Raw genomic sequence first — 25,335 nt, 5'->3', positions numbered from 1 at the left:
TTGTCCAGTTTCCACCCATTACTGACAGATATAATTCTCCAGTAATCTCAAAAAGAAAGGGGCAGCCCTTTCTGTAAAAACCCACACCACTGCTTTTAACCTTCTCTGTCTAGCAACATGCTGAATTACCAGGGTTCTGCTGTGTTAGGACAAACACATTGCACATAGTGCTGCATTTGCAAAACCCAGACTAGATCTTTTCCAACCAAGAGGAAAGCAAACAAATTGTACTTGTTTTTTCTACAGAAAATATTTATTTGCAAGAAATGAAAAGCATAACATACTTTACTTAGCTACATACATATTTAGGCTACAAAAGCAGGTAGTCTGTTCTCTTGTAGAATCAAGCAGACAATTTTAAAGGAAAAACAGCAATTTCTTTACACCCCAATGGACATGTTTGCAGTGTGAACAATCAGGTGGGAACATACCCAGATGAGCAGTGCTTGTACAAAAATAGAGAGGCCGTTGAACATGTGTACATGGAGCTAAACAGACTTTTTGCAAAGAAACAGAAATATCTGCAATCAGAAGAGGCTCCAATGCAGTTTACCAAAGAATTTAGGGGGTTGCACTTTAGCACAGTTCAGTATCACTGTCCTTTTTAACTCAGAGAGTTTTGTCTAAGTGTTTGCACAAACCCATACTCTATCAGTATGTATTGGAGGGGGGGAAAGATCAGCTGAAATGCTTTAGGGGTGTCGCACAGAATGACTCAGAGTCACAGGGTTTTGTTTTTGATGGCCCAAGGCAATGTTTTTTGGCCCTGGAAACATATTTCTCTTCAAGCACCTAACGCCAGGTAATTTGCCCTTTGGAAAGCTCAGTGAATCTCAGAGAAACCATCGTGTACTTACATCACCGCATGGCCCTCTGAGGGCAAACTGACCCCATTCACTTGCACCTTACTGTGCCTGCCGGGTGATCAGGGTGATTGCACTCCCGCGCAAGGGGGATTCCTTTGGTCCTCTAGCAGAAGACCAACTCAACAAATTGTGTTCCTTGAACTGTCACCCCCTTTAAGACTATCTAACTTCTGGCATTAAAAAAAAAGAAAAGCATTCAAAGCTGGAATTCCACTAAACAAAAATGACACTTGAACGCTGGATACAATAAAGCCTACTAAATTTCCTTGTACCGAGACACAGCTGTCTTACAGAAAGGGCAGACAGTCTATGCATACACACAAAATGACACAGCGCAACAACTTTCAGTCGACAGCTGCTAATAAGATAGACCTCAGACAGCAATTCACATGACTGCTTTACAAACACTCGGCGGCATGGAATGTGACCAGGTTTCAGAAGGAAACATCCAGGCTTTCTGTCGCACCAAGGGGAACGTGTGCTGCGTGCTCAGGTAGATGCCTTTATTTAGTGACACTTAGTACATTAAGAAAACACATCTACATATTTTAATTGCTCACCGTGTACATGTACACACGCATACACTCACGCTCATTCCCGCTAACTGTACAAATGAAGAAAGCAAGATGCCATTACTTCACCACCACCGAACTAGAATCTGATATGGCAAAGTCAGATATGAACAGAGTTCTATTAACAAAAGAAAGTCTGACTACCTGCCTCTGCTTTCCCCTCTCTTCCCTCTCCTCCCCTATTTATGGGCTGCTGAAGATAGAAGTTTTTTGTTTTTTTTTAAATCTGTGTTGGAAAGGAAAATGGAGTATATTACAAAGGTCAGATAGACATTTGTTTATATAAAAAGGACTGCATAGTATTAAAGAGCAAGGGGAAAAGCAGCTAAAAAAGGGGGGGAGGAATTAATGAAAAAGACCATTATTCCTAATTTAAGAAATTAAAACTGAGAAGTCTCTCTGTCATGTCAAGAGTACCTTCATCTACCATTACTTTCATCTTTTCTGTAAGGCCAGTCTATAAATCCGGCTTTCCCACGTTTTGTTCTCACCTATTCAGTTCCAACTCTTGGAAGAAAAGTATGGACATGGGCTTTACTGGTTATTACCAGATTATCGGTAATAATTTAAACAATATTCATACTCCATTTCAACATCACAAGTTGAGAGTTTCCTGAAAGATGCACTCTTTTCAAAGTAGGAAGTCAGTTCAGGTCTATACCTCAGTAGAGCAAAGAAGGTCTAACATGAGCAAAGAAGGTCTAACATGAAAACCAGAAACACAAGTGGAAATTCCACTGTCAATCCTAGAGTCTCCAACCACTGCTGATTACCTAAGCAATGCAGTACTAGCAAGGAGATGCTCAGGGTGCGATCGTAGTACATCCACTGTCATTTTATTGGCCATGAGAAAGCTACAATATTCTGATCAAATCCTTCTATCTTATTTGTAAATACATCAACGCATAAGTCAGTTCATCTTTACAACCCTCAAAGGCATTTGTCCGTAACACTATAGTGCAAAGCAGCAACATCACAGAACTACACTACTTATATAGGCTAATATAACTTCTGCAGTTATGAAGTACTGACCTACCATTTCACCTTCAAAATACAAAATGTTCCCTTTCTAATTAGTGACTTGAGAAAGAAGTATTTTAGTCACCAAGAGTATAAAAATACTCCGTATCCTTCTGTTCTTAGCTGCATGGGTTTTGTACAATGGCCTCTTGGCATTAGCTAAAATCTAGAGCCCAAATACTCTGTGGAAATCCCTCCCAATGTTGCAATTAATATCAGTCATTTACTTGACCTACATTCTAAATGCGTCTAGACAGAATTCATTGCTGATAGTTTGGGGTGGAGTGGGGTGGAGGGCTGCTGGGTTTTTTAGCAGGAGGGGGAAAAAAAAAAGAAAAGCTTTTAATTCATTTTCAGCTCCACATTAGAGAAATCAAGAATAAGCTTGTATTGTGATACATCGTTATACAGAGAGATACAGAAGAGGTCACCTGCCAGTATAAATCAGACCTGCAGCTTCCAAAAGCTGTAAGTGAGAAGCGTGCTGCATTGTATCAGCTGGGATCGAGCCTAAGAACTTCAGCTTAATCCACTATTAGTCTGTGCTGCTGAAAAATACTGAATGGTATAGATGAAATAAAAAAGGTGCAGCAAAGAACTATAAACAGCCTAGCAAAGATACATTATCTATGCACTGGTAACAAGCCTAGAACTGTCACGTGCTCTGTGCTTGATACTTTTAAATATACATATACATAATTATATATATGTGGGAATTTTTTTATATATAATATATATATGTATATATAAAATAATGCCCTACATTCCTTCGTAGCTTATGTCCCTAGAAGCAAAGAGCTGACACATCTAGACACATTTTAATGCTATGGGCCAAAAGCTAAGTTTACTAGTGGGTAAAAAATCATGCTGAGGACCAGCATAAGGGTGCAGCTAAAGACACTAAGGATCACTTAAGTCCTCTAGTAGAAGCGGCAATTAAGTAGCATGGAGGGCCTTTTCCTACCTTGTTTATACATAAACATTACGCTACAGCATCAAGTTACTGACCACTGGAAAAACTATACTGGCAGAAGGCTAAGACCTCAAATAATACAGCTGAGCCAATTAAAAGCACTTATAATTGCATCCTTTCTGAATACCTCTCACTGCTCCTCTACGCCCTTCATACAGAGCGCCTAGAGCTCCCACCCTGCGTTGGCTGCAGCGCATCGACACCCACCCTTGGCCCACGGCTGGACTGCTGAGGTTGTGCAGTGCAACCAGACATGTCCTGCCTCTTCTGTCCCTCACGGTAGGTACCTAACACAGGCATAAATAGCTCTGGAGATTGTGAGGTCCTCGTTGCATAAAAGCCCATGGATAGGTGATCTCAAAAGATATTTTGGCCTCTAGTGTCTACGAGAAACCAGTTCCATTAAAAGCCCCGAAGAAAGTTTATCACAAACATACCGAAGTAAAGCATAGGTTTTCAAAGCCAATCCCTTATTATGAAGAAGTGATATTTAATAAAAATAGACCCCAAAACAATGTGCATGCTAGATCAAGCAATCCCAAAAGAGTACCTAGAAATAATTTAAAGGATGAGAGAAATTAAGATTATAGAACTAGATTATCAAACAGTAACAAAAATATCAGTATTGCCATATAGGTTCAAATGATTTAATTCAGTGGCCTGATCCAGACAGTGCCCAATGTAAAATGCTTCAGAGGAAAATGTGACTTTCCCAATCAGAGTTGAATGAGTGTGTCCAAATTAAGCAAAGAGAAAAGGCAAAGTTTCAATGGTGACTAGTGCAGTAGGTTTCAGGGAGGGAAGTGATTTGGTTTTTGTGATATTGCCTCTTCCTAGGAATACTGGGAAATAATTAAAATTTGTTTTTATTACAGTGAAGTTAGCTGTATCTCTGCAATGGGACATGATCCAGTTACACATTAAACTGGATAATGAATATGAGCTCAGGCAGACTGGCCTTCCATTTATGCACAGTGCAAGCAGCAAGATTAGTAAGAGCAGCATTGTGCCTGACAACTTGGGCCTGTTTTGCAAAAGTCTGAAGCATTCACTATTTTACTCAGAGGCGGCAAACTGTGAGCACTCTGGAGGGAAAAAAAAAAAAGAAAAAAGAAAGAAACCTCACAAACAAGACGGTTTAATTTTCTAAGCTATGACCATGCCCACTTATGCTGGCTAGCCATATGGTAGTCCAAGGGTCAGTCCCAGCTTTCTCCTTTCACTTTGCTGACCTCGTGTGGTTAAACAACGCCGCCATCCCTTGTGTCTCAGCCTCAGCCACACCCACCGGCATTCATTATTAACGTTGAGCCTTAAATCATTGCTTAAAAAAAATTAAATAAATAAACGAAACAATGCAGAGGATCTGACAGAATCACTGTAAAGGAGATGAAGCTTTAGGGAGGATACTGACCCATGTCGAAAAGGGAACTCTTGCAAGATGGACTACAGTGGCATTTTTCCTGGCATTGCCATCAAAGGTAAAATAATAAAAAGGCACTTGTATAGGCAAATAGGGCATAACCTCAAAGGCATGTCTGCACACCAAAACTCATTATTAGCTCATGGAATCAGGTGCATGTTCCACTCACTGATGTGAAAGACCTTAAAACAGCACCGCGGAGACTGATCCAAAGCCGACTAATTCACTGGACTCTCTCCATTCATTTCACTCAGTTTTGAGTCAGACACAGAGGCAGCAAACAGGGTAGCAAAAGAAGAAAGTCTAGGAAAGGAGAATGAAGAATAAGAGGGGAGCTGGTATGGCAGTAGCTATAATAAAATACAAACACAGTACTTTACAAAATAGAATACCTGCAGGAAATATCTACTGTACATGTAAAAAATAACTTGTAAGGCTAGATTAGTTTCTCCCTTATCATGAGAGGAAAAAAAAAAGGCGAGTCAAAAAAAATTTTAATTGCATTTTTCTGGTAAACTGCAAAGCAGCCACGTTAGGCTGTTGAACTAGGGTTTTCACATTAAACTCATTCTCTATGGAGTCTGAGTGCCCTCTTGTAGTAATTAGATACAACCTGCTGGAAATCCTGGGCAGGTCTGACTGTGCCACTCCAAGGACAAATTGTGAGCAGAAGCACAGCTCAGGCAAAGGCATGACCAGGGTACTGAGAGAGGGAGAAACCCCCAAGGCAGCAGCTACAAGGGACAATATAGTGCTTGCAAGGAAACATAACAGAGTTTACTCTCCATACTCTTTCCATAAGAACAGTACTGGACAGGATCAGACTTGAGTATCACTCTTGCTTTTTCCACTAATCTTGGGCCAGTCACTTCATCTCCTTATGTGCCTATCCCATCCCTCTTCCATCTCGTCTGCTGCCTACATATTCAACTTCTCAGGTCAGGGACTGTCTTGCCATACAGTTGTTCAGTATCTACCACCTCTGGGCTGTACAAGCCTGAACCGTGCCTAGCTGGGGCTACACATACCCTTACCTTTTTGGCTAAGTGGCTCATCTAAGATCCTGTGTCTCTGGAAAAGGAGACAAGAGGAAGAAGAGACTCATGACTTTCTAACACTTACTTTAGAGAATTCAAGCCTGGGAGAAGGGAGTGGTGGTCAGTGATTTTTGTATATCCGGTTTCAGAGTTTGCCCAGACCACTTGCAGGGTTACGAAAGCTCTATTCTCTTCATTGCAGCTGCTTGAACAAAATCTTGCAAAGCTAATAAATACTATTTACAACAGTAACAGGAGGGTGGCGAGGAAAGGAAAACACAGAACAATCTGAAACCATGTCTACATGAGAAATTCCATCAATGCATCTAGAAGCCAATAAATTAAATCCATAGTCTTCTCAAGAGGCACTTTTGTTTTAAGTCTTACACTGATTTCGTTTATGTTGGCAAAGAATTGATTTACGCTAAACAGATTAGCCTTAAGCAGACTAAAGGACATCCACCCAAAACACTGCATAAATTTAACAAAACCTGCTTTCTAAACAGATTTAGTTAAACTGGTGTAATTTTCCCACATATGCAAAGTGTGACAAGACAGTGACTGATCTTTGCTTGAATTCCACAAGGATGGTAAAGCAGTAGGGAAACCTACCAGGACTACTTCCAACCCAACAAGAAACCGAACCCACTAAATGATGAAGGTCTGAAGGGGGAAGAGAGAAAGAGCTAGGAGAGGACAATTCAACACTCATTGCGCATCCCTCTCCTGCCTGTGCTGTTGACTCAGTGTGTGTCCATTCTTGTGCCTTCAGAAGCAGACCATGAACACAATTCTCACTCCCCTCAAAAAGGCTCAAGTGTTACAGACCAGCAGGCATGGAGCTGTGGCTTGATTCTGAGCAGCATCATGCCGCAACTCTTATTTCTCTTGATTTCCTTCTCCCAGGTAACCTATCACCCACATGCTCCCATCGGTTTTGCATATCCCACTCTTCTACAGAATGTCTTTGTGCTCAGATTAGGATGTGTGCATGCACACACACAGATCAATCATCAGTACACTGCTGGCATCATCTGCCATCATAATTCAGTCCTGTCCTTGCAGCATCAGACAGGAAAGAAATAAAAGCAAAGACAAGGATGTGTTAAGTGAGGATGGGAGTTACAGGGACAAAAGATGCCATCTGCAGTCACAGCCACATCAGTCAATGAAGAAGTTGGTGAACTCCCTCTCTTTTGTGCTTTGGTTCACTGAGGATGACAAGTCGGGGGGGGGGGTGGGTGGGAGAGGCAGGGAGTTGGGGGGGCACCTTTGGTTGAAAATATGGGGGAAAAAGGGAAAGTGAAGAAAAAAGGCCTTTTTTGTTTGTTTTTAAGAGGTGGCATTGACTCTTCTATCTATTTCAATTATCTTCAGTGTTTCATTTCCTTCGAGTTCTGAGCTGACCCTGTAGGGAAAACAAAAATAAAAACAAAAACTAAAACAGACAAAGGTTAACACCAATAGTTAGTCATTTTTAAAAGTGCATATCCTGCTCGAATTGGCTAATGCTAATAAGGTGCTTCCTATATACTAGGTACTTGTCGGTTGGAGTATGGTAACATACTGAATTAGCCATCTCCTTGGCCTGGGGTTTAACTTTGGCACAGGTCCTCAGAAGACATGTTTGGGGTGTTACAGCTCATCCTAGACCTCAGAAGAGCATGGTTCCAAACAAAATCCTCTCTCCACTGCTTGGTGCATTTCCTACTGTTAGCAGAAACCAAGACCTGGGCTAACAGAACAGTGGCAGGACAGGCAGAAGTACAGTGGAGTAAAAACTGCACTTTGCAGAGGCCCCAAACCTACATTCATGCTAAAATAAATAAATAAATAAATAAATAAATAAGGAACCCTGTGTTAAGTGGCCCAGGTAACTTTACAGGTCTGCCTCTTAAGCCCAAGTGCTACAAACTCTCAAGCACTATGCTCTAGCAAGATCACTGCTGTGAGAAGCTTCAGCTCTTCACACCCTAACCTCACAGAAAGCCCAGCGAGTCACAGCCTCACACTTCTACCCAACTGGCAAAAGCTTATTCCTTTAGGAGGCGTGCAAGTAGTACTTAAAGAAGTGGGGAAGGCATAACTAACAGGCTTACAGGGGTTAGGTTTCTGACAGATGCACTGAGTTTGGTAGCCATTTTACTAATAAAACATCCTTGCAACCACTTCTCCAAGTAAGAGTAGCTTTGCTTATAAGCTCTCCAGATAAAGACCAACCTTCATGTCGCATAGTGCCCAGCATAGCAAAGCCCTCAGTCTTACTGCTGGCCTCCAGGCACAAATGACAGTGACCTCGAACACCTGTACGACAGGCAGCCCACCCTGCATTCACCTGTGCTGCTGCAGGCCCAGCAGTACCGATTTCTCTAGCCTTGTCTCATTGGCTATTGTGAACTGCATGATATCATCTCGCTGTCCCCCCGGCACGGCTTCCAGAGACAGGGCTGTGTATTTGGAGGTGTCTGCGTGTCTGTCGTTACGATCTGCAAAGGAGATTGGGCTTGACGACTCCTCCAGTTGGTGAGGCTCTTCATAAATTAGCAGACTCCTTGACCTCACTGCATACAAAGACAGGAGACAAGAGACAGATGAGAAACAGGCAGCTCAGAGAGAACAGCCCTAGTCACATCAGGAACTGGAAACCACCAGAACAGAACTAGAGCTGCAAAAGGTCTTTTCTGTTCATAGTGATTAATTGATAATTCGTTAGCTAAGGGAAGATATCATAGCAATGGTCCTGACAGAAATCAAAAAGCTCTGAGCTTTGCACAGAACAAGAGCAGAAAGAACAATCACTTTGATAACATACATTTCAAGCAACTGGCTCTTAAACAGTACGTATTATTATCAGTTTCCCACTCAGTCCTTGGACCTTCTGTTGACACTTGCAAAGGAAACACCAGCTGACACCAGTTGTGCTTTCTGACAATATGAACATTTGGTACTGAGCAGAAATCAAACTCTCCTGCTACCTTATACAGACTACTAGCTTTAGTTCTACAACAAAAACAAAGATGCTTTAAACAGAAGCACCATGCAGGCTAGTGGGGCAAGGCTTTGTCCATCTTTATGAAGTCTATTGCCATCAGCATAGTTTGCCAAGCTATTCTGCTTTGAAGAAACATCGGCATATATAGGGAATGGCAAAGACATGCAACCACTCCAAGCACCCAAGGCCAAACTCTATCACCGCACTGCATGAGCCCCAAGCGAAAGGGCAGGCTGAGCCACAACAGGCTCTGCTGCTGACCCTCCAACTTGAGGCAAAAGGAGGACACTTCCCAACCGGCAACAGCAATTATTCAGACCATGGAGCAAACTGCAGCCCAGAGGTTCCCCACAAGGAATCCCACCTCCACCCTAGTCAGAAGGGCAACAGGGACCAACAGCATACAGCCAGCGAAGGAGTAGAAAAGCAAGATGTCCTTCAGGGGGATGCAGGAGTGGCAGTGGGGGAAACAAGGGCCAAAGGGTGAACCAAGCAGTAAGTGAGACTGGGGTGGCTGCCACTTACCGACGGAGTCTGTGTACGACTCTGGCGAGGAATGCTGCCTGGGCAACACCATCTTTGTGGCAGACGGATAGGGCCCATAGCTCTGAGAGAAGCTGCCAAAAACTACTGCAAAGCACAGCACCACCATCTGGCAAAGGGAGGAAGCAGAAGAGGTGAGTGGACTCATTCATGGCCCACACACACATCAAAACTAAGAATCAACAGACCTGATGCTGTTTTAAAACCAATCATTTGAGGCTATTTGCATCACTACATACAGTGTCTCTTAGCAAAGGCACATATACCATAACAACTCAGTGTTCTAAAAGGCAGGTTTCAATGCTAGAGTTTATTTTCCATATCTGCCATCGTCTTGGCCTGCTGCCTTATTTACTCCCAAAGTTGAAAAGCAGACACAACCGCCATGTGTGTTTTACAGATACTGTCGGGCATTTCCAAGGTTATTTCTGCTGTTGGCCCCAGTCTTGCTTCAAAGTGACATAAACAGAGAGGCTGGCAACCTAGAAGAACAGCATAGGCCTTGAAAATCATTTCCTTCAATTTATAGCTCTAGCATAAAGGGAACTTGCTGGCTGAGTTTTGGGAGGGCAGACTTTCATTCTAATCCTTTTCTTATTTTGACTACTGCTACTGAAATAAGCCAGAGGTAGATTTACAGCCTTAGTCATAATTTTATTTGGATGATAAAGTTTATTTTTACTGCTATCAAAAGAACTGAGCATCAAAGGGCACTCTCATTTTCAGTTTAGGCACCATTTCCCACATGCGATACTGTTAGAAATAATCCAATGGGTCACTCAGAGGAGCAGCACTTCTTCTTCTATCACTGCAGCACCCAGTCAAAAACATAGGCCAAATCTCCTCCAGAATTTAATGCCTTCCCACAACCATTAATCTTCAGCAGACAGGTTTCTCACCTAACTCAAAATTAATTGTCAAACTATCAAGAAAAGTTGCCCAATCTGAGAATTTAAAAGTGAGGGGCTTAGCAGAACAGGTGACAGGCCTTTGAGCAGTGGAAAGCCCTCTCATTGCCCTACAATTCCCAGCTTTAGAGACACTCACCATAAGACAGGTCCCTGTCTGCGTGCTGGCTGCCTTACACGAACGGGACACTTTCCCAGCAACTATGGCTTGGAGTTTCTGTAACTGCTGCAGAAGCGTTCTGAAAAGCAAAGATGACAGAAACATAAACATCAGACATACTGATCTATTTGCTGGTTAAACAGCTTTTCGCTTCAATTTACATCCCTGGCAGTAATACAGCATTTACGATAAGTTACAACTAATTAAAATCCTCCCCTTAAAACTAGAAGGAGGCAATGTTTTTAATTTTACAAAATTGTTTACATGTGTTAGCACTAGACCTTTCAAAAAAGATCATTTTCCACGACTGATGTCCCTGAAAAATTACTTCATTTGTTGCTTCAGAAGCCTCTTATTCATAAATAAAAACTGTATTTACAGGGTTTTTCCAGAAATAGATTCTGGTAAATGTACAAACAACTGAAACTGCTATATGCACAATGGACTAGCTGCATATACAACCTGGTTCTACGCCATGAATTCAATATGAGTTTTACCATTATTTCAAAAGGAGCAGAAGCAGGTTTATAACTACTCTTAACTGATGGTACAGGTACACATATACCTCCTTTCTCTGAAAACCTGCTGTACAGGGAACTGGACAGCTCTTTTCAAAGAAAAGAATCTGAAACCACACATAAGCACAGCCTTCACTTTCCATAAATTTATCTATTAAATGAAGTATTTGCTAAATACTCCAAGAGCTTACAAAATAACAGATGCTTGAAGTGGCCACTCTGACTACACTTTTCAGAGGTGCCAACCACAATGGGAACTCTGTTGTAGTCAGAGTCAACAGTTCTGGACCCAGAGAATATTATTCCATCTTTCTGGATGTTTTCTTCTGTTGTATCATCATCAATTACTACAGTCAGGATGCTAGTCATTGAATGGGAAATGTTCTCAAAAGAATGACTGATACAGGGTTTTCCCAACAGTTCCCATTTTTCTTTGATAAAAGCTTTTTAACAGAGAAGGAGTAACCCAAATGTCTGCCCTCAACACAGTCAAATATAGTACAAGTTTTCATCAAGATGTTAACTTCACTGTTTGTTTCCAATTTTACTTTTCACTTCTCCCGCAAGTTGCCCTGCCCATTCAGAGGGTAACCCCCACCAAATTCCATGCAAGTGCTTTGAAGGCTGCGATGCCAAATGCTAGAGCAAGAGGCAAGGTTAGCATGTCAGAGAAAATGGAAGGATTATTTTAAGACTGGACTTGCTAAAAGCTAATTGTAGGACAGACCCAGAGGTGCCTTTACAGCTCAATATACACTTGTCTGCCTATTACTGTAGACTTTTTTTAATCGTCAATGATCACTGCTAATTAGGGTTTAATGAATTCAAGGACTTCAGGAATGCATTCTGAAACAAGCACAAGGCATGCTCATGGCACAGATTTATCTGGGCCAGCAGGTTCTTCTCAACTTATTAAGGAAAGATGTCTTGCATGCTCTTGAGAGCATGGTGTACTCCGCAACTCACTATTAAAAAAACGAAAGTGATTTGCCTAATTCAGTCCTTTATTCACAGGTAGAGAGACCACGGGCAAACAAAGAGGTGAATACACTTTCCATCATGTAAATGAGACCATTCTAATTCCCTTCTCTTTTCTACATGTCTCCCTAGTCCCTCTTTCCACCAATTACATGGCTCAGGGTTTGCAAAGTCAGACTTGCATACATGGTATATATATGATTTTCTGGCACAGAATAAGCCACACACAACGTTCCCACCATATGCCAACAGCTATGTTATACAGCAACGACTTTTTAACAGTGCTATTTCTGTGCTATTACAGAAGACTAAATCTTCCCCCTGTTCCAGGCCTGAGTCACTGGACTCAACACAAAATAGCTCTGCAGAACAAGAAGGAAGGAGCACTCCTCCCCAGTTCAGGGGCTGGCAGCAGCAGCAGACTTGAAGTGGATCACTCTTGCCACTTTCTGTGGAGGTATCAGTGAGAAAACAGCTAATGGCTGTTTTCTACTCATTTTGCTCATCTCCTTTCGCATCCAATTTAAAATCTCTGGTGGGCAGAGCGGGCCCAGAGTGCTGGATTCCAAAAGGCTTTGGTTTTGGAAATGTAATTCCTCCACCTCGTGCTTATGCAGGTGTTTTGAGGTCTCCTGTACCACACACAGGAATATTCATCCCTACCTTCTTTTAAACTACATTCACATAAAAGGTCTTTCTCCCTCATGTCATTTATCTGTCAGAGCAGAGCTACTGACTTCTTCTCAGCAGACAGGGACTCAATGTTGAGAGCTGACATGCTACAGGTGCATTTTCAAACTAAGAGCAAGAACTGAAGCAACAGAAGATACAAGTTCATTTGTTCAGAGATGACACAGCAGCCCTGGTTTACCCCACCACCAGCAAAATAGGGCACTCTTTTATGCTTTTAATCTATACTTAGATCTGAACTGCTGGAAGACTCTGGATTCCACGGTCAAAACGGCTCCCCTCCCCTAGAAAAGTTGCCTTCATTGCGACTGCAAGGCTACAGGAACAAGATGTGCTAAGACAAGAAGGAAAAGGAGCAGTTCTGTGCTTTTAGGAACAGAGGCAAGTTGTATCAAGATGCTCCCTCTAACTATCAGCAGGAAGGCCAAGGATGCTTTTAAGTGAAACACACTGCCTATGGCTAAATACTAAGAAGAGAAAATGCAACCCCAAGGCAGCACGCATAAGGGGGGTTGCACCCACAGGGATTATTTTCACTGTGTCTGACACATTTCCCAGTGATATTCAATTAGAGGGTCACCTCCCTAGGAGGTGCAAATGTGCATTCACGCTTTTCCCTGCCAATGGAAGCACCTCATAGGAAAGCTGTAAAGTGGCTGAAGACTTCTGCTCTCCCTTCCACACTCTGCCAGCAAATCCACCCTGTCTGTAATGTCTTGATTTCATGTGAACATCCACGTATTTATCTTCAGAAGAGCTCCTTTCATTACCAAGGTAAGGAACAAGTCAAGGCTTCCCCTCTGCTTCCAGTGACACTTTCACTGAGGAAAGGAAATTTGTCACTGTAGGACCTAACCACCTGGGAGGCTTCCTCGATTCAGTATTTATATTTAAAAGCCAACATTGATTTAAACACCAAGAAAAGCTTCTGGGGGGAAAAACAATGTTTATTTTGATCAAGGTTTTTCACAGAAGATATCTACTTTGTGATGGAACTGAACCTAATTTTCATGTATTAAAAAGCAAGAAAAAAATTCTCTTCTTTCTTCCAACTCAACATACTCTTTCCTTCCCTACCTTTTCTATTTGTAGGAAGGGGAGCAAATCTCAATGTAAGGTTTTCCATGAAAGACTAGAATATTTCAAAGCAAGAAATTTCATAAGTTTCTCATTTGAATTAAAAAAGAGGGGGGAAAAAACAGCAATTTTTCAAAGATTTTCCAGCATAAAAACGCTGGCCTGCTCCATTAAAAACAAGCAGTTGCTCTAGGGCTTCCAAGCTCTGTCAACTATTATGAGGGTGGTCTGAAGTGAGGAGCAAGATGTCTCATTGTAACTTAAATCCAAATCCTTTACTCCTTGAGAAAGATTCGGTAAAATTGGCTTTACCAGCATCAGATGAAGGAAATGCCATATAAATCAGTGAGGCGTGGCAGCTCTGATGCTGATAAACCACTGGTGGGTCACACTGATTTGCAATTTGATCTTTAGATGACTGGGAATTATATCGATGGTTTGGGCAGGAAGCTGAGAAATGGAAGAGCATCACAATTGCTTTTATAAAGCCACTGCCATTAGCAATGGCCCCCGGCAAGGCCCTGTCAGAGGGGAGAGCTACACAACTTGCTTTTCATTACTGTATTTGAGCACAATCCTAGCAGCTACTTGCATGCACTGTCCCTCTCTGAATGGTATTTACAGTCCTCTCAACTGTACACTAGAGTCACTGCTATTTCTATCACTTCTCTAGGAGAGTGAGCATCAATAAATGTATTTATAAATACAAACTTAATAGAAATGAAAACAACACTACTTCTCATATGTCATGCACGTAATATCCAGCGTTTCGATACTGCCTTTAAGCCCAAATAGCCATGGCTCCCAGCTAGACAACCTGCTAATATCAGAGAGCATATTCAAACCCCTAGGCCATTGGCAATTTCTGCTTTCAGTTCCGGTGCCATGACCTAAGTGGGCTGAGCATTCTTTGTGATAGGGACAAGTCAGCTCAACTCTTGGTGCCAGCTTTGTCCTTCTGTTTAGGCTTTCTAGGACAGCACTGTCTCACAGGTTCAGATGCTACCAAAACCAATGAGATCCTGGCTCATTTGCAGCTACAGGACATAAGTGTTATGCAAGCAATAATGTTCTTAGTTTTGAAAAAATTCTCTAGAAAGGAACTTGGATGGGTTTCTTTTAACGGACTGAGTCACATAAATGAGGAGAGGAAGCATATGCTAGTGTTCTAATACAGAAGATGCCAAAAATGCTGCAGTCGCCCACTCACAATGATAAGAATTAAAGACTCCCCTGCATTTTGATCTCCAGCTTCCCGCCTTGCCTTTTAAGACACATGGATGTCTAGGCAGATGCTTCAGGGTGCAAATTTTTTGGCCAAACTGGCACATTTTACAGTAAAATTTTTCTGATCCAGAATTTCAGGCTAAGGCATAGTCTGAGGGGATTCTGCTAAAATCTTTCATGTTACTCAGAATAACATAGGAATGTATTTTTGCCAGGAGAAACTCTAGTGCTTTTAGGCTTTGGAGCCAGATTTTGAATTTTAAGCAGGATTTTCCCTGTAGCCTTAGGTACGTATCCGAATAAAATACATTCTATATATAGAAGAATGATATGCTCGGAAAAACTAATTGTATATACTGAAAGGAAATTCTGCTGTCCGAGAGCAGAATGTTTTGGAAATTCCCCTTCAGTTCCTCACAACTCCAGCCAGACTATAAAAACGCCATCACAACTGACTGCACATAAAGGGGCAAGGACCTTTAGGTGAGCAGCTATAGCCCAGTTTTCCACCGGGGCGGGGACTTTGTCCTTTCTGCACACATGTAATCACAGTTGTTACTTTCCTGTTATCTTTCTTCCCCTCTCAGGGTCTCTTTATTTGTTTTTTGTTTGTTTGTTTGTTTCATGTGGTTTTGTTTTGTTTTTTTACAACGAAAGAACAGCTATAGTGTTTGTGTATCTGTTTGTACGTGATATTTTCAATCATATCTTCATTTTTTAATGCATTAAATACTCCAAACTGCAGCTGAAGTCAACTGGGGCCCTTCTTTGGGCATATTAAATAAGATACATCTGTGCATATAACTGTGTGATAGGTACTTTGAAAAGATCAGGTCATAAATGTTTAAATTTAGGCACCCAAGAAAAAACTAACACTGCATAATTTTGACCTTCACTTCTTCAAGCTTAGATCCTTGGCTGTAAATAGGAAGTAGAATTACCAGCTATAGGATGCTGCAAACACAGCTGTAGGAAGTGGATGATGTACATTAAGCAAGGGCCTGAAACCATTCTCTGAATGAGACAAAAAGACTGCATAAATATACTCTAAATGAGAGTAGGACATTAAAAAAAAAAAAACAAAAAAAGAACCCAAAACCCCACAGTGTAGTGTTACGTAATTCAAGACTAGATAAAAATTTTTACAAATTTCTGAGTACTTCAATTTGCAACCTTAAAGTTTTTAGATATACTTTTTATCTAAATAGCCGAAACAGCATTGCCACAAAATACAAGAATTACTGTGCAGTGGGACAGGAACATCTGCTTCTCTTCAGGAGATTACAAATCAGTATCAATGCTCTTATAGAGGGAAGAAAACAATGCGACTCATTCCATATGCCCAGAGTATGAAGGATTCAGAGACAGTAGCACTTGAGTAGCTAAATATTTTTAGAATATTTGGCATGACAGAATTAAGATTATTAAAAAATAGAGAAGATGCTAAAGGTCCTGTCAAAAAAGAAAGGACAATACCGACAGAGCTGTTTTCGTGACTGCATTTGCAACAACTCAGAGATGGAAAAAGCTGGCCAAATTAGCCAAACTGTAATGGGGAGAACAATTCTCAAGGCTTGACAACATGTCACTGAATGGTTCATCCACAGCTGCTCACTTTATGACTTTTGCACCCTTTCCTACAGCAGCTGATTTCAGCACCTGCTAGGACAGATACTGGGACTTACAGCCCTACTCCACACCTACATAGCAATTCCTCTTTCTTGTATGTAAAACACTGCAGGAAGATGTTCAAAGGAGAGACAGAAATGGCTTGGCTCTCTTCAAACAAGCAGCAGATGTCTTCATGCATGAGCAGTGTGTGGGAGATGCTCTCCAGCAAATTACAGTGCTACAGGGTCTGGCTCCGTGAAATTAGAGACTGGATCCGGAGATTGGATCCGGAGATTAGAAACAACACATGCCACTCAATTAACAATACGCTGGCTGCCAGACAAACTCTGGGGCCATTTTTCATGATCGCGGGTTTTATCTTCAAAACCCAGCCTCCTCCTACACTTCAGTGTTAACATCATGTTCAACGGTAATATTCAACTGTCACTACAAATGCCTCTGACCATGAAGGTATTTACAGTGGGCTCATCTAGTAGTTACTCATTGGAATTTGCTATCATTAGAGAGCACACTGAGCATAAACCATGACTGACACTCCTCTCTGTCAGCTAACATCCTATTAAAAGCTCAACTGTTGAACATATTCTGCTACATGTCCTTTGAGAAAGCAACCATTGAGTCACCGATTTATATAAGGCCGCTGATCAGAAATGAAGAAACAAGAAGTTGATTCTCTATCCAAAGGAAGTTGCACTTCCCGAAATGAAAGCAGCTCTGGGGTGTCGGATGATTAAAAAGATGCACAATAATCACAATGATATCTAGCAGTCCAGAAGAACAAATAAATGACTCTTGAGCTTCAGAGCTCCTGCACTCCAGAGCTCAGGGTCACAGTCCAGGTCAAGGCTTTTCCTCCTGAGGCTTCCTGTCAAGACAGCCTTTCTCTGACAAAAGACAATTTGGAGAGTTGGGTTGCATTTTTTTGTTATCTATCACTAATCATTTTTTCTTGGGAAGTGGAAGAATCCAAAGAAAGGTGGTAACAGGTTTCTTGAGCGCAACACGTTTCAAGCGAACACTTAATTTTCACATTTTCGCCTTTCATTGTAATGCTACAGTTTTGCGTTAGTCCCCCCATACTTTACCTGTTAGTATTCTCCAGGACTTCAACCTTCTTACGCAGCTCGCTATTTTCATTTGAACAGGTCTCAACTCTGGAGACAGCATGAGGGGAAAAAAGGATGAATTTAAAATCAGACATCTATTATACTTTAAAAACAGATTTTAAAACAAATTGAACTTGCTTTCACAGAGAGATCTATGGTCTTGCCTATATTTAATGAAAAGCTACACCAACCAACTTTACTCAGATGCTTTAAACATACTTCATGGTGTAAAAGACATTGCAAAAGATACTACTAGTTGTATAGTATCTCCTTACAGTGCTCCGAACTATGTCCCAGTAGGTCTAACTCTTTCAGAATGGGCTGTAACTACTCTTTGCCCCTTGGAATAGAAAGGGCAAACACCCTGCTTGGACTTTTCCTGTGTATTATGCCATGGGCCAGGGACTTTAGAAATCACAGAGCATGCTATATGTATGCTGTTAGCAGGTATGTTGTGTAAGGATGTGCTGTATGTGCATTGCATTTTTAAGATGAGGAACCATGCAATTTAACAAATGCCATGCTTCTGAAATTGGATCCTTGAATTTCAAGTTTATAGGAGTTAATAAGCCAGAAGACTCATTTCCAAAAGAACATTTTTCTTTTCCACACTGGCCCTGGAAATCTCCTAACTAAAGGAGGTTATCACATGACATGCAACAAAAGAGGTTCAAATAAAAATGTGGGACTCTTAAAATGCAACATGAATAGCTTCAAGAAAGAAAAAGGTAACAGGGAAACAGCTTTGTTATCTGTATATGTACAGTAGAGTTCCACAAAAGTCTGAGAAAGTGAGGCTCTTTTCTAAGGACATTAAGAAGAACAAAAGGAAATTACATCAAGGTTATCACCAAAGATGGTACACAGGGTTTAACAGATCCATCTAGTGAAGGGCATAAGAAAACAAAACAAAACAAAAACTTGTTCCTTGGAAGAAAGATTAATTTGGGCTATAAATCACTAACTGGGGGTGTGGGTCCTTCTTGCTAAAAGAAACTGAGGGGTCACAAGGCTGTTTTCCTTATTTCTGTTTACTCCCCAAAGTCTCTTGACTCACCCACTTCCTATTTCTATCTCCATCTGCACTAAAAGACAGAATGTATTCATTTTGATTTACTTTCCAAGGACACCGCCTGCCCACGAGGCCAACAGTCACATGAGGTGGAGGCCAACAGCAGATGGGTCTTGCCTTATTTAAGTTTAAAGGCCTTTGCCAGCACTTTAGCAATGTCTTTGAGGTAGACACGGTAACATGTGCACCACACCAGCATGTGTACAAGCAGAAGCCAAAGGAAGGGCCTTTTCTCAGTCACAGCCACGAGGTGGCAGCTGGCACTTTGTGCATGAAACAGTCCCAGCATCAACAGCTGGATGGATCCCTTCTTATTCCAGCAACTGGTGTTATTGGCCTATTTGAAACAGGAAGGAGGTTGGCTTACTTTTTTTCCAGGCTGTCCATGTATTCTTTCTTTTTTCTTCTACTTTCCTGAGCAGAGATCTAAGGAAAAAAAAGGATGAAAACACCAAATATTTGCATGGAAAAAAAAGGCAGAAGAGACGAATTAATAAACTGGTAAAAAGCCCTGACGTTATTAGATTCAAGCCTCTGTGCTATTCTTATTTCTATTCCTGGCAAGCAAAGCATTGACTTTGTCTGTTTCCATATCCTGAAGCAAGATTGCTCCTCTCAGTAGTAAGAAAAGAATCATTCCCTGCTCTTACAGACCTCATCTTCAGCAGTAAATCAGATTCATCTGGAGAGAAGATCTTAGGACAAGTACTAAAAGAAGTAGAAGATGATCCCAGAACAAAGCCCAGCACCTGGGAGAGGAAAAAAAAAAAAAAAAAAAAAAAAACCACGCACAAACTAGAAAGCGTCTGTGTAGAAAAGGACCTGGGGGTCCTGATGGACAACATGCCAAACACGAGTCAGGAGTGTGGCTCCCCGGTAAAGTAGGCCAACAGCATCCTGGGCTATATCAGCAAGACTGTAGCCAGCAGATTGAGGGAAGTGATCTTTCCTGTCTATTCAGCAGTTGCAGGACCACAGCTTGAGTACTGCATCCAGTTCCAGGCTCTGAAATAAATATTTTGGATGTACGGGAGCAAGTCCAGAGGAGGGTAACCACTGTAAGAAGTGTGCTGGAGCACATGATATGAGAAGAGGCTGAGAAAGCTTCATTTGTTCAGATTTAAGAGAAGGCTAAGGGGAGAGTCTCTTGCCATCTTCAAGTATCTAGTACAAGAGGGCAGTGAAGACAAAGCCAGAGTCTTCTCAGAGGGGCACAGCAATCGAACAAGAGGCATCAAATGCAAGTCGCAACAAGGGAAATTCCAATTAAGAACATTTTTTTCCACTGGTTGAGTATGGGAACAGGTTGCCCAGACAGGCTGAGGAGTCTACACCCTTTGGTGGACTTCACTGGACATACCCCTAAGCCCCTTGATCTAAGTTGACCCTGATCTGAGCAAGGGGTTGAACCACATGACCTCCAGAGATCCCCGCCAATCTAGAGGACTCCGATTCTACGAAAGTGGTACATAAAATGCATAAGACCACTTTCAAAAATTCTGGAAAATTACACTGCAGGAGCAAATTCTAATTCAGCGCAGGCAAACTTACATGTGCAAGTCACCCTACTCATGCAGAGGGTAACCCCCACCAAATTCCATGCAAGTGTTTTGAAGGCTGCAATGCCAAATGCTAGAGCAAGAGGCAAGGTTAGCATGTCAGAGAAAAATGGAAGGATTATTTTAAGACTGGACTTGCTAAAATCTAATTGTAGGACAGACCCAGAGGTCTGGGCTACACGTTTATCTGCAAAACCAACAACTGAATGTGTTAACTTCAAAGATGTGCAAATGTCCACTAGAACGAGTGAGCTGGCCAGGTCTGAAAAACTGTCTTCCTCCCCATCACTATCTCTTTCCCATGTTGGAAGAACGAGAAGACTCCTAGGGCATTTCAGAGCCTGGCATCTACCATTCCTTTGAAGATCATGGAATTCAGTAATCAAAAGACAAGGACACAGAAGTACATCAGATTTTAAAACCTCAAACAATGGACAAGAACACCTTCATCACCATGAGAAAGGCAGAGAGGTCTATACCTAAGGGAAAATACTATACTGTTTTTAAAATGGAGCCAGACACCAGTGACTGAAGACCCTACTTGCTAAATACTCTATAGTTCATGCATTCAGATAAATACCTAGACAGAAAGGCACTATCACAGTGACAGACAATTTGATGGATGTGTTTAGAAACAAAGGCAAACACTTTCATTAAAAACCTTCTTACAACATTCAACAGTACTACATACCATTACTGCATAATTACTGCAGCATTTTTTTAAATGAAGGATGAGTAGACATTACCCAGCAAAGCTGCTAGACTAACATTTACCTTGTTCTTTATTTTCCTGCGGATTTTCTTCAGCACTTTTTCCTCTGCTTTTGTCAGGGGCAGTTTAGTAGGGATTGGGTACCCCTCTGCTATCAGTGTCCTCTTCTCCTCCTCTGTCAAGATGAGTGGGCCGGTCCCCTGTAACTTCTGCAAGTGTCACAGAAATGAAACAGTTGAACAGCAAGTGTACAGAGCCCTAGAGAAAAAGGTGTGAGGTAAGAGAGACAGCAGCTCTCCTGCTTCAGAGGGGACTCCGCCTACTACCACAGTAGCTCCTTGCAGACGGGTATGTATGGAAGGGTAACACCTTTTAGATAGGTTGCATTCAGAGACTGGACATTTGGGACAGGATTCCCTCAAAACAATTCCTTTTGACCCAGATCTGCACAATGAAGCCAACTCCCCTTGGTTCAAATGAGGAAAGAGACAAGTGAGAAGCGCTACTGAAAATCCCTCCCTAAAGATCACCAATTGCTCTCCACAACAGAAGGACTGTAGAACAGATGCCAAGGACAGGAGACCCTAGGATGGCTGGGCTCTCATGCAAAATACAACCCATGGTAAGAGAAGCCACATAACACTGTGCATCCCTGTCTTAACTTAGAGGAGAGGCACAGGCCACTGACTGTAAGAACAGAACAGACAAGTGAGCAAGAATTACTGGATCTGGAGTTGTGCAGAGATTAAAAAAAAAAAAAAAGAAAAAGCTGGAAAAAGCCAGCTCAACTCACATGTGGCGCAGTCAGGAGAGGGGAATTGGAGAGCGCTGAGGCTGTACGTGATGTCACTTTAGCCGTGGCTTGTAGCTGGATTGGGCTTGAAGGAGGGAGAGACCTAGCTGGGCTCTGCCCACCCTCAGAGTCACTGCCATGGCTGCTGGGAGGGGTTGGAGGTAAATGCAGGGGATCCATTGCTGAATGGCAAGAGAGAAATACAACACAGGATTTTGAGGTGCTACTTCAAACTTCCACCAGAGCCACCACCACCACCCGGCTCCCAGAAGTAAGCCTGCTAGAAGACAGATCAAGTGGTAGCTCCAAAGGTTCTCAGGGCACGCAGATCTCCAAAGGAGAAATAAAAAGCAGCAGTGATCTTTAGGTTCAACAGGCAGAGCAGAGCTCTGCATATCTGCTCCAGTCATTTCTCTCTACACCTGAGCTTCTTCTCAAATGCTTTGAGGTGGGAGTGTAACTCTCCAGTACCAGTCCCCTACCCCTAGAAAGCAGCATTAGCAGAGAGGGCTCTGAACCAGTGTGCTTTATCTCCAAAATCAGTAGTCTTTTCTAACTTTGCTATGAATTAAACAAGTATTTTTTGAGAGCACACATCACATGCCAGGTGTTAGGTGAACAGGGAGGAAAGAAATATTCTGCCTCCTAAAGACCTGACAGATTGGCATGACTGAGAAGTACTAACAAACCAGTGACAGTGAAGGCTTTAATGTGCTGATGGAGCAGGTGCAGCACAGGTCACCACCACAGGAACTGCTCTCATATTGTGCTAGCCAGTGCCATGAGCAAACCTCTGCTGCACTTGCAGCCAAATGAACCTATGCTAGAATTGGCAATCCAAGCGCTGCTTATGTCCAAACAGGCCTGGACCAAGAGAAACAGTGCAATGTCTCACCTATTCAAATTATTTGGGCAACTTAGCAGATGTCCAAAACTAAGTCATTATTTCTTTGATCTAAATTTACAGCAATCACAAGTGGGAGGAGGAAGATGCAGGGCTGGATTTGTCACCTTCCACTCCTTTTATGCATTGGGAATTTGAGTTGAAAAGATCAAATGGGTGGGGGGAAGGAGGAAAGAAGAAAAATAGTAACAAAAAACCTATTATACATGAGCTCCTTTTGGTTTAGCACCTCAACTCTAGCAGTTGCCAGAAGATGATACACACTAACAAGACAGGAAGTCCCTTAATGCCACAAACTCAGCAATCCTATCTATGCCCTGGGTCGAGATAAATTCTCTCTTTTCTCACCTGCTAAGCCTTTTGCTTCATTCCCTAGAGTAGTTATACTTATCTACATAAATAAATTCACTAACAAAACATCAAGTGTTCCTAACTGAGACGCAATTAGCTTCTCGAACTCCAGCCAAAATATTTGGTTCTTTCAAACTTTTCTTGGGTTAACAGATTACGTGTCACCACGTTGTGTTATATTTCCAGGACAAGGATCATCTCTTCTCCTCCATCATTTGCACATTACCTAGTCCAAAAGGACCCAGATGGCTCCTAAAAACTCCACTAAAACAAATGGATCTGTTTTTAGCTTATTAACTTTTAGTTTCATATACATCCTTGCTTTCTTATCAGAAGACAAAGTGATCAAAACAGAAAAGTTTCCACTTACGCTCTTCATAATTTCTACCCCTCATCAAAGTCCCCATAAATTCATCTCTTTTCTAGCCTAAATAATCCCACGCTTTAAGGATTCAAGCTCCCTCAAGCAACTGTATAATTGTTAACAAGTTACAGACAAAAAAAAGAGATCATTTTCTTTGTGAGGAGCATGGAAGAAAAATGTATAAATAGGTCAGATAGGGGCTGGTTTCTTTAGCAGCCTGAGTCCAATCCCTAGAAGGTAAGGGCTTCAGCCTAAAGATTAACATCGAGAACAAGGAAGCCAAATATTTAATCAGAGTAAAGTATGTTCATTCTGCATTCTGGTCATCTTTGGTGCATCTTGGTTGGTAATTAACAGACCTTCCTTAGAAGACAGGTTCAGGAACTGATCCACTTCATGTGGCTCCAATTTAATCTCTGGAAGAACCTTCTGGCTCAGTGGTTTCATCTAGAAAAGAGAAAGTAACAGTCTGAGAACCCAAAGCGGCACATCTTAAAACCTTAACAGAATGATACAAGGATGACTTCTCCATAAATGGAGAGATTTCCTTCTCCTCCTGCTCTGCTACAACCAAAGCTTTAATTGCTTCTCCACACAATTTGTTAAGCCAGGCTAGAGAGAATACTGCCCTGACTACTCTTGGTGTGGCTTTTCTTACTACTATATTTAGCTAAATAAAAGATTATGCCTCAGAGATGACATTTCAGACTGAAAGCTAGCATGCAACCCACTCAAATCACTTCTCTTAGCAACAGAGCTGCCGCTAGGATTTGCCGGACCTCCTGGTCGGTTTGAGCAGAGAGAAAATGCTGCATGCAGTGGGTGAGAATCAGAGGCCACCGGGGCAGAGGAGGAGGGCTGCATCCCTGAATATAGAGAGACTTGTCACCTGGGAGTGAGATCAAGGTGCCTGTCACTAACCACTCAATTATCAGACCCAAATTTAACTCACAATGTGGGAGAGCAGGAGTAGGGACTGCCACAGCTGACCAAAGTTCAGAGGACAACTGGCTTGCCCTACTGACAGGCCTGCAGTGCCAGGCTGCCAAGCCCTTAGCCAGAGTTTGCCTCGCTCCTGAATGCTGCAGTCACAGGCCTGAGGAAGTCAGTCTGGCATCAGCATGCTTGGTGCAGCCAAAATCTCTCTTAATAGCCTGTGTAAATAATCCATGTAATGGCAGTGAGCCACCAGTTAGTCTCAAGATACCCTCTTTGCAATATCATGACATCCCAACCTATTGCAAGATCACACACTGGGGACAGCATATTCAGACTACAAGAGGATTATGGGAAAGTCATGTTTCATTTTTTTTAAGTTTCTCATAAAATTATTTCTGTTGCACATATTTCTGATCCACAATCAAGTGGGAATGTTTATTGTCAACATAGCCTAACTCCACCCTGACTAGCCTGATACCATACCCTGGGGACTGAGAACAGTCACACTTTTTCCTCCACTGATGAGGAGCTCTGGGTAGCCATCAGCTGCTGCAGTTTATCCTCTTTAGCCCAAACACATTCAAGCCAAGCCCTTGTGAAAGCCCACTGGCTGCTCCAGCTGTGGTCAGAAAGGCATCACAAATGTTCCTTAATAGGCAGGCTGGTTTGGAAGCAGCAGCAGTTCAAAACATCAGAACTTGACAGATCTGGCAGAAGTGACATAGTAGGCAAATAGCGAAACTCTCCAGTCATTTCAAATGAGGAGTCTCACTCTGATTAGGGGCAGGCGCAGCAGCACTAAAGCAACTCATTAGTAAGGACATTGAGTTTGTCACAGACTCAGCAGGACAAATGGGTTAGTCAGTCCCGGTGGGACTGGTTCATAGGAGACTCAAAATGTTTTCAGAAACACATCAGC

At 42.1% G+C, this 25,335-nt stretch overlaps 1 protein-coding gene across 2 annotated transcripts in view; it reads right to left on the bottom strand.

The window, feature by feature from the left end:
- Positions 1 to 231: 231 nt before the first annotated feature.
- Positions 232 to 25,335, bottom strand: part of CREB3L2 (cAMP responsive element binding protein 3 like 2) — an 84,354-nt gene continuing 59,250 nt past the window's right edge. For both annotated transcript variants that reach the window (XM_026119739.2, XM_064514306.1), the window contains exons 4-12: positions 23,837 to 23,924; positions 21,859 to 22,040; positions 21,128 to 21,274; positions 19,162 to 19,220; positions 17,702 to 17,770; positions 10,474 to 10,573; positions 9,409 to 9,535; positions 8,227 to 8,452; positions 232 to 7,299 (exon numbers count right to left, since the gene is read on the bottom strand). In XM_026119739.2, the coding sequence (XP_025975524.1) occupies positions 7,224 to 7,299; positions 8,227 to 8,452; positions 9,409 to 9,535; positions 10,474 to 10,573; positions 17,702 to 17,770; positions 19,162 to 19,220; positions 21,128 to 21,274; positions 21,859 to 22,040; positions 23,837 to 23,924 (1,074 nt within the window). In that variant the 3' untranslated portion in view covers positions 232 to 7,223. The remainder of the gene's footprint in view (positions 7,300 to 8,226; positions 8,453 to 9,408; positions 9,536 to 10,473; positions 10,574 to 17,701; positions 17,771 to 19,161; positions 19,221 to 21,127; positions 21,275 to 21,858; positions 22,041 to 23,836; positions 23,925 to 25,335) is intronic.

The sequence above is a fragment of the Dromaius novaehollandiae genome, chromosome 1, assembly GCF_036370855.1.
Source record: "Dromaius novaehollandiae isolate bDroNov1 chromosome 1, bDroNov1.hap1, whole genome shotgun sequence".
NCBI lineage: Eukaryota > Metazoa > Chordata > Aves > Casuariiformes > Dromaiidae > Dromaius > Dromaius novaehollandiae.
Note: the sequence above shows the minus strand (reverse complement) of the source record. Positions and strands in the feature narration are given on the sequence as shown.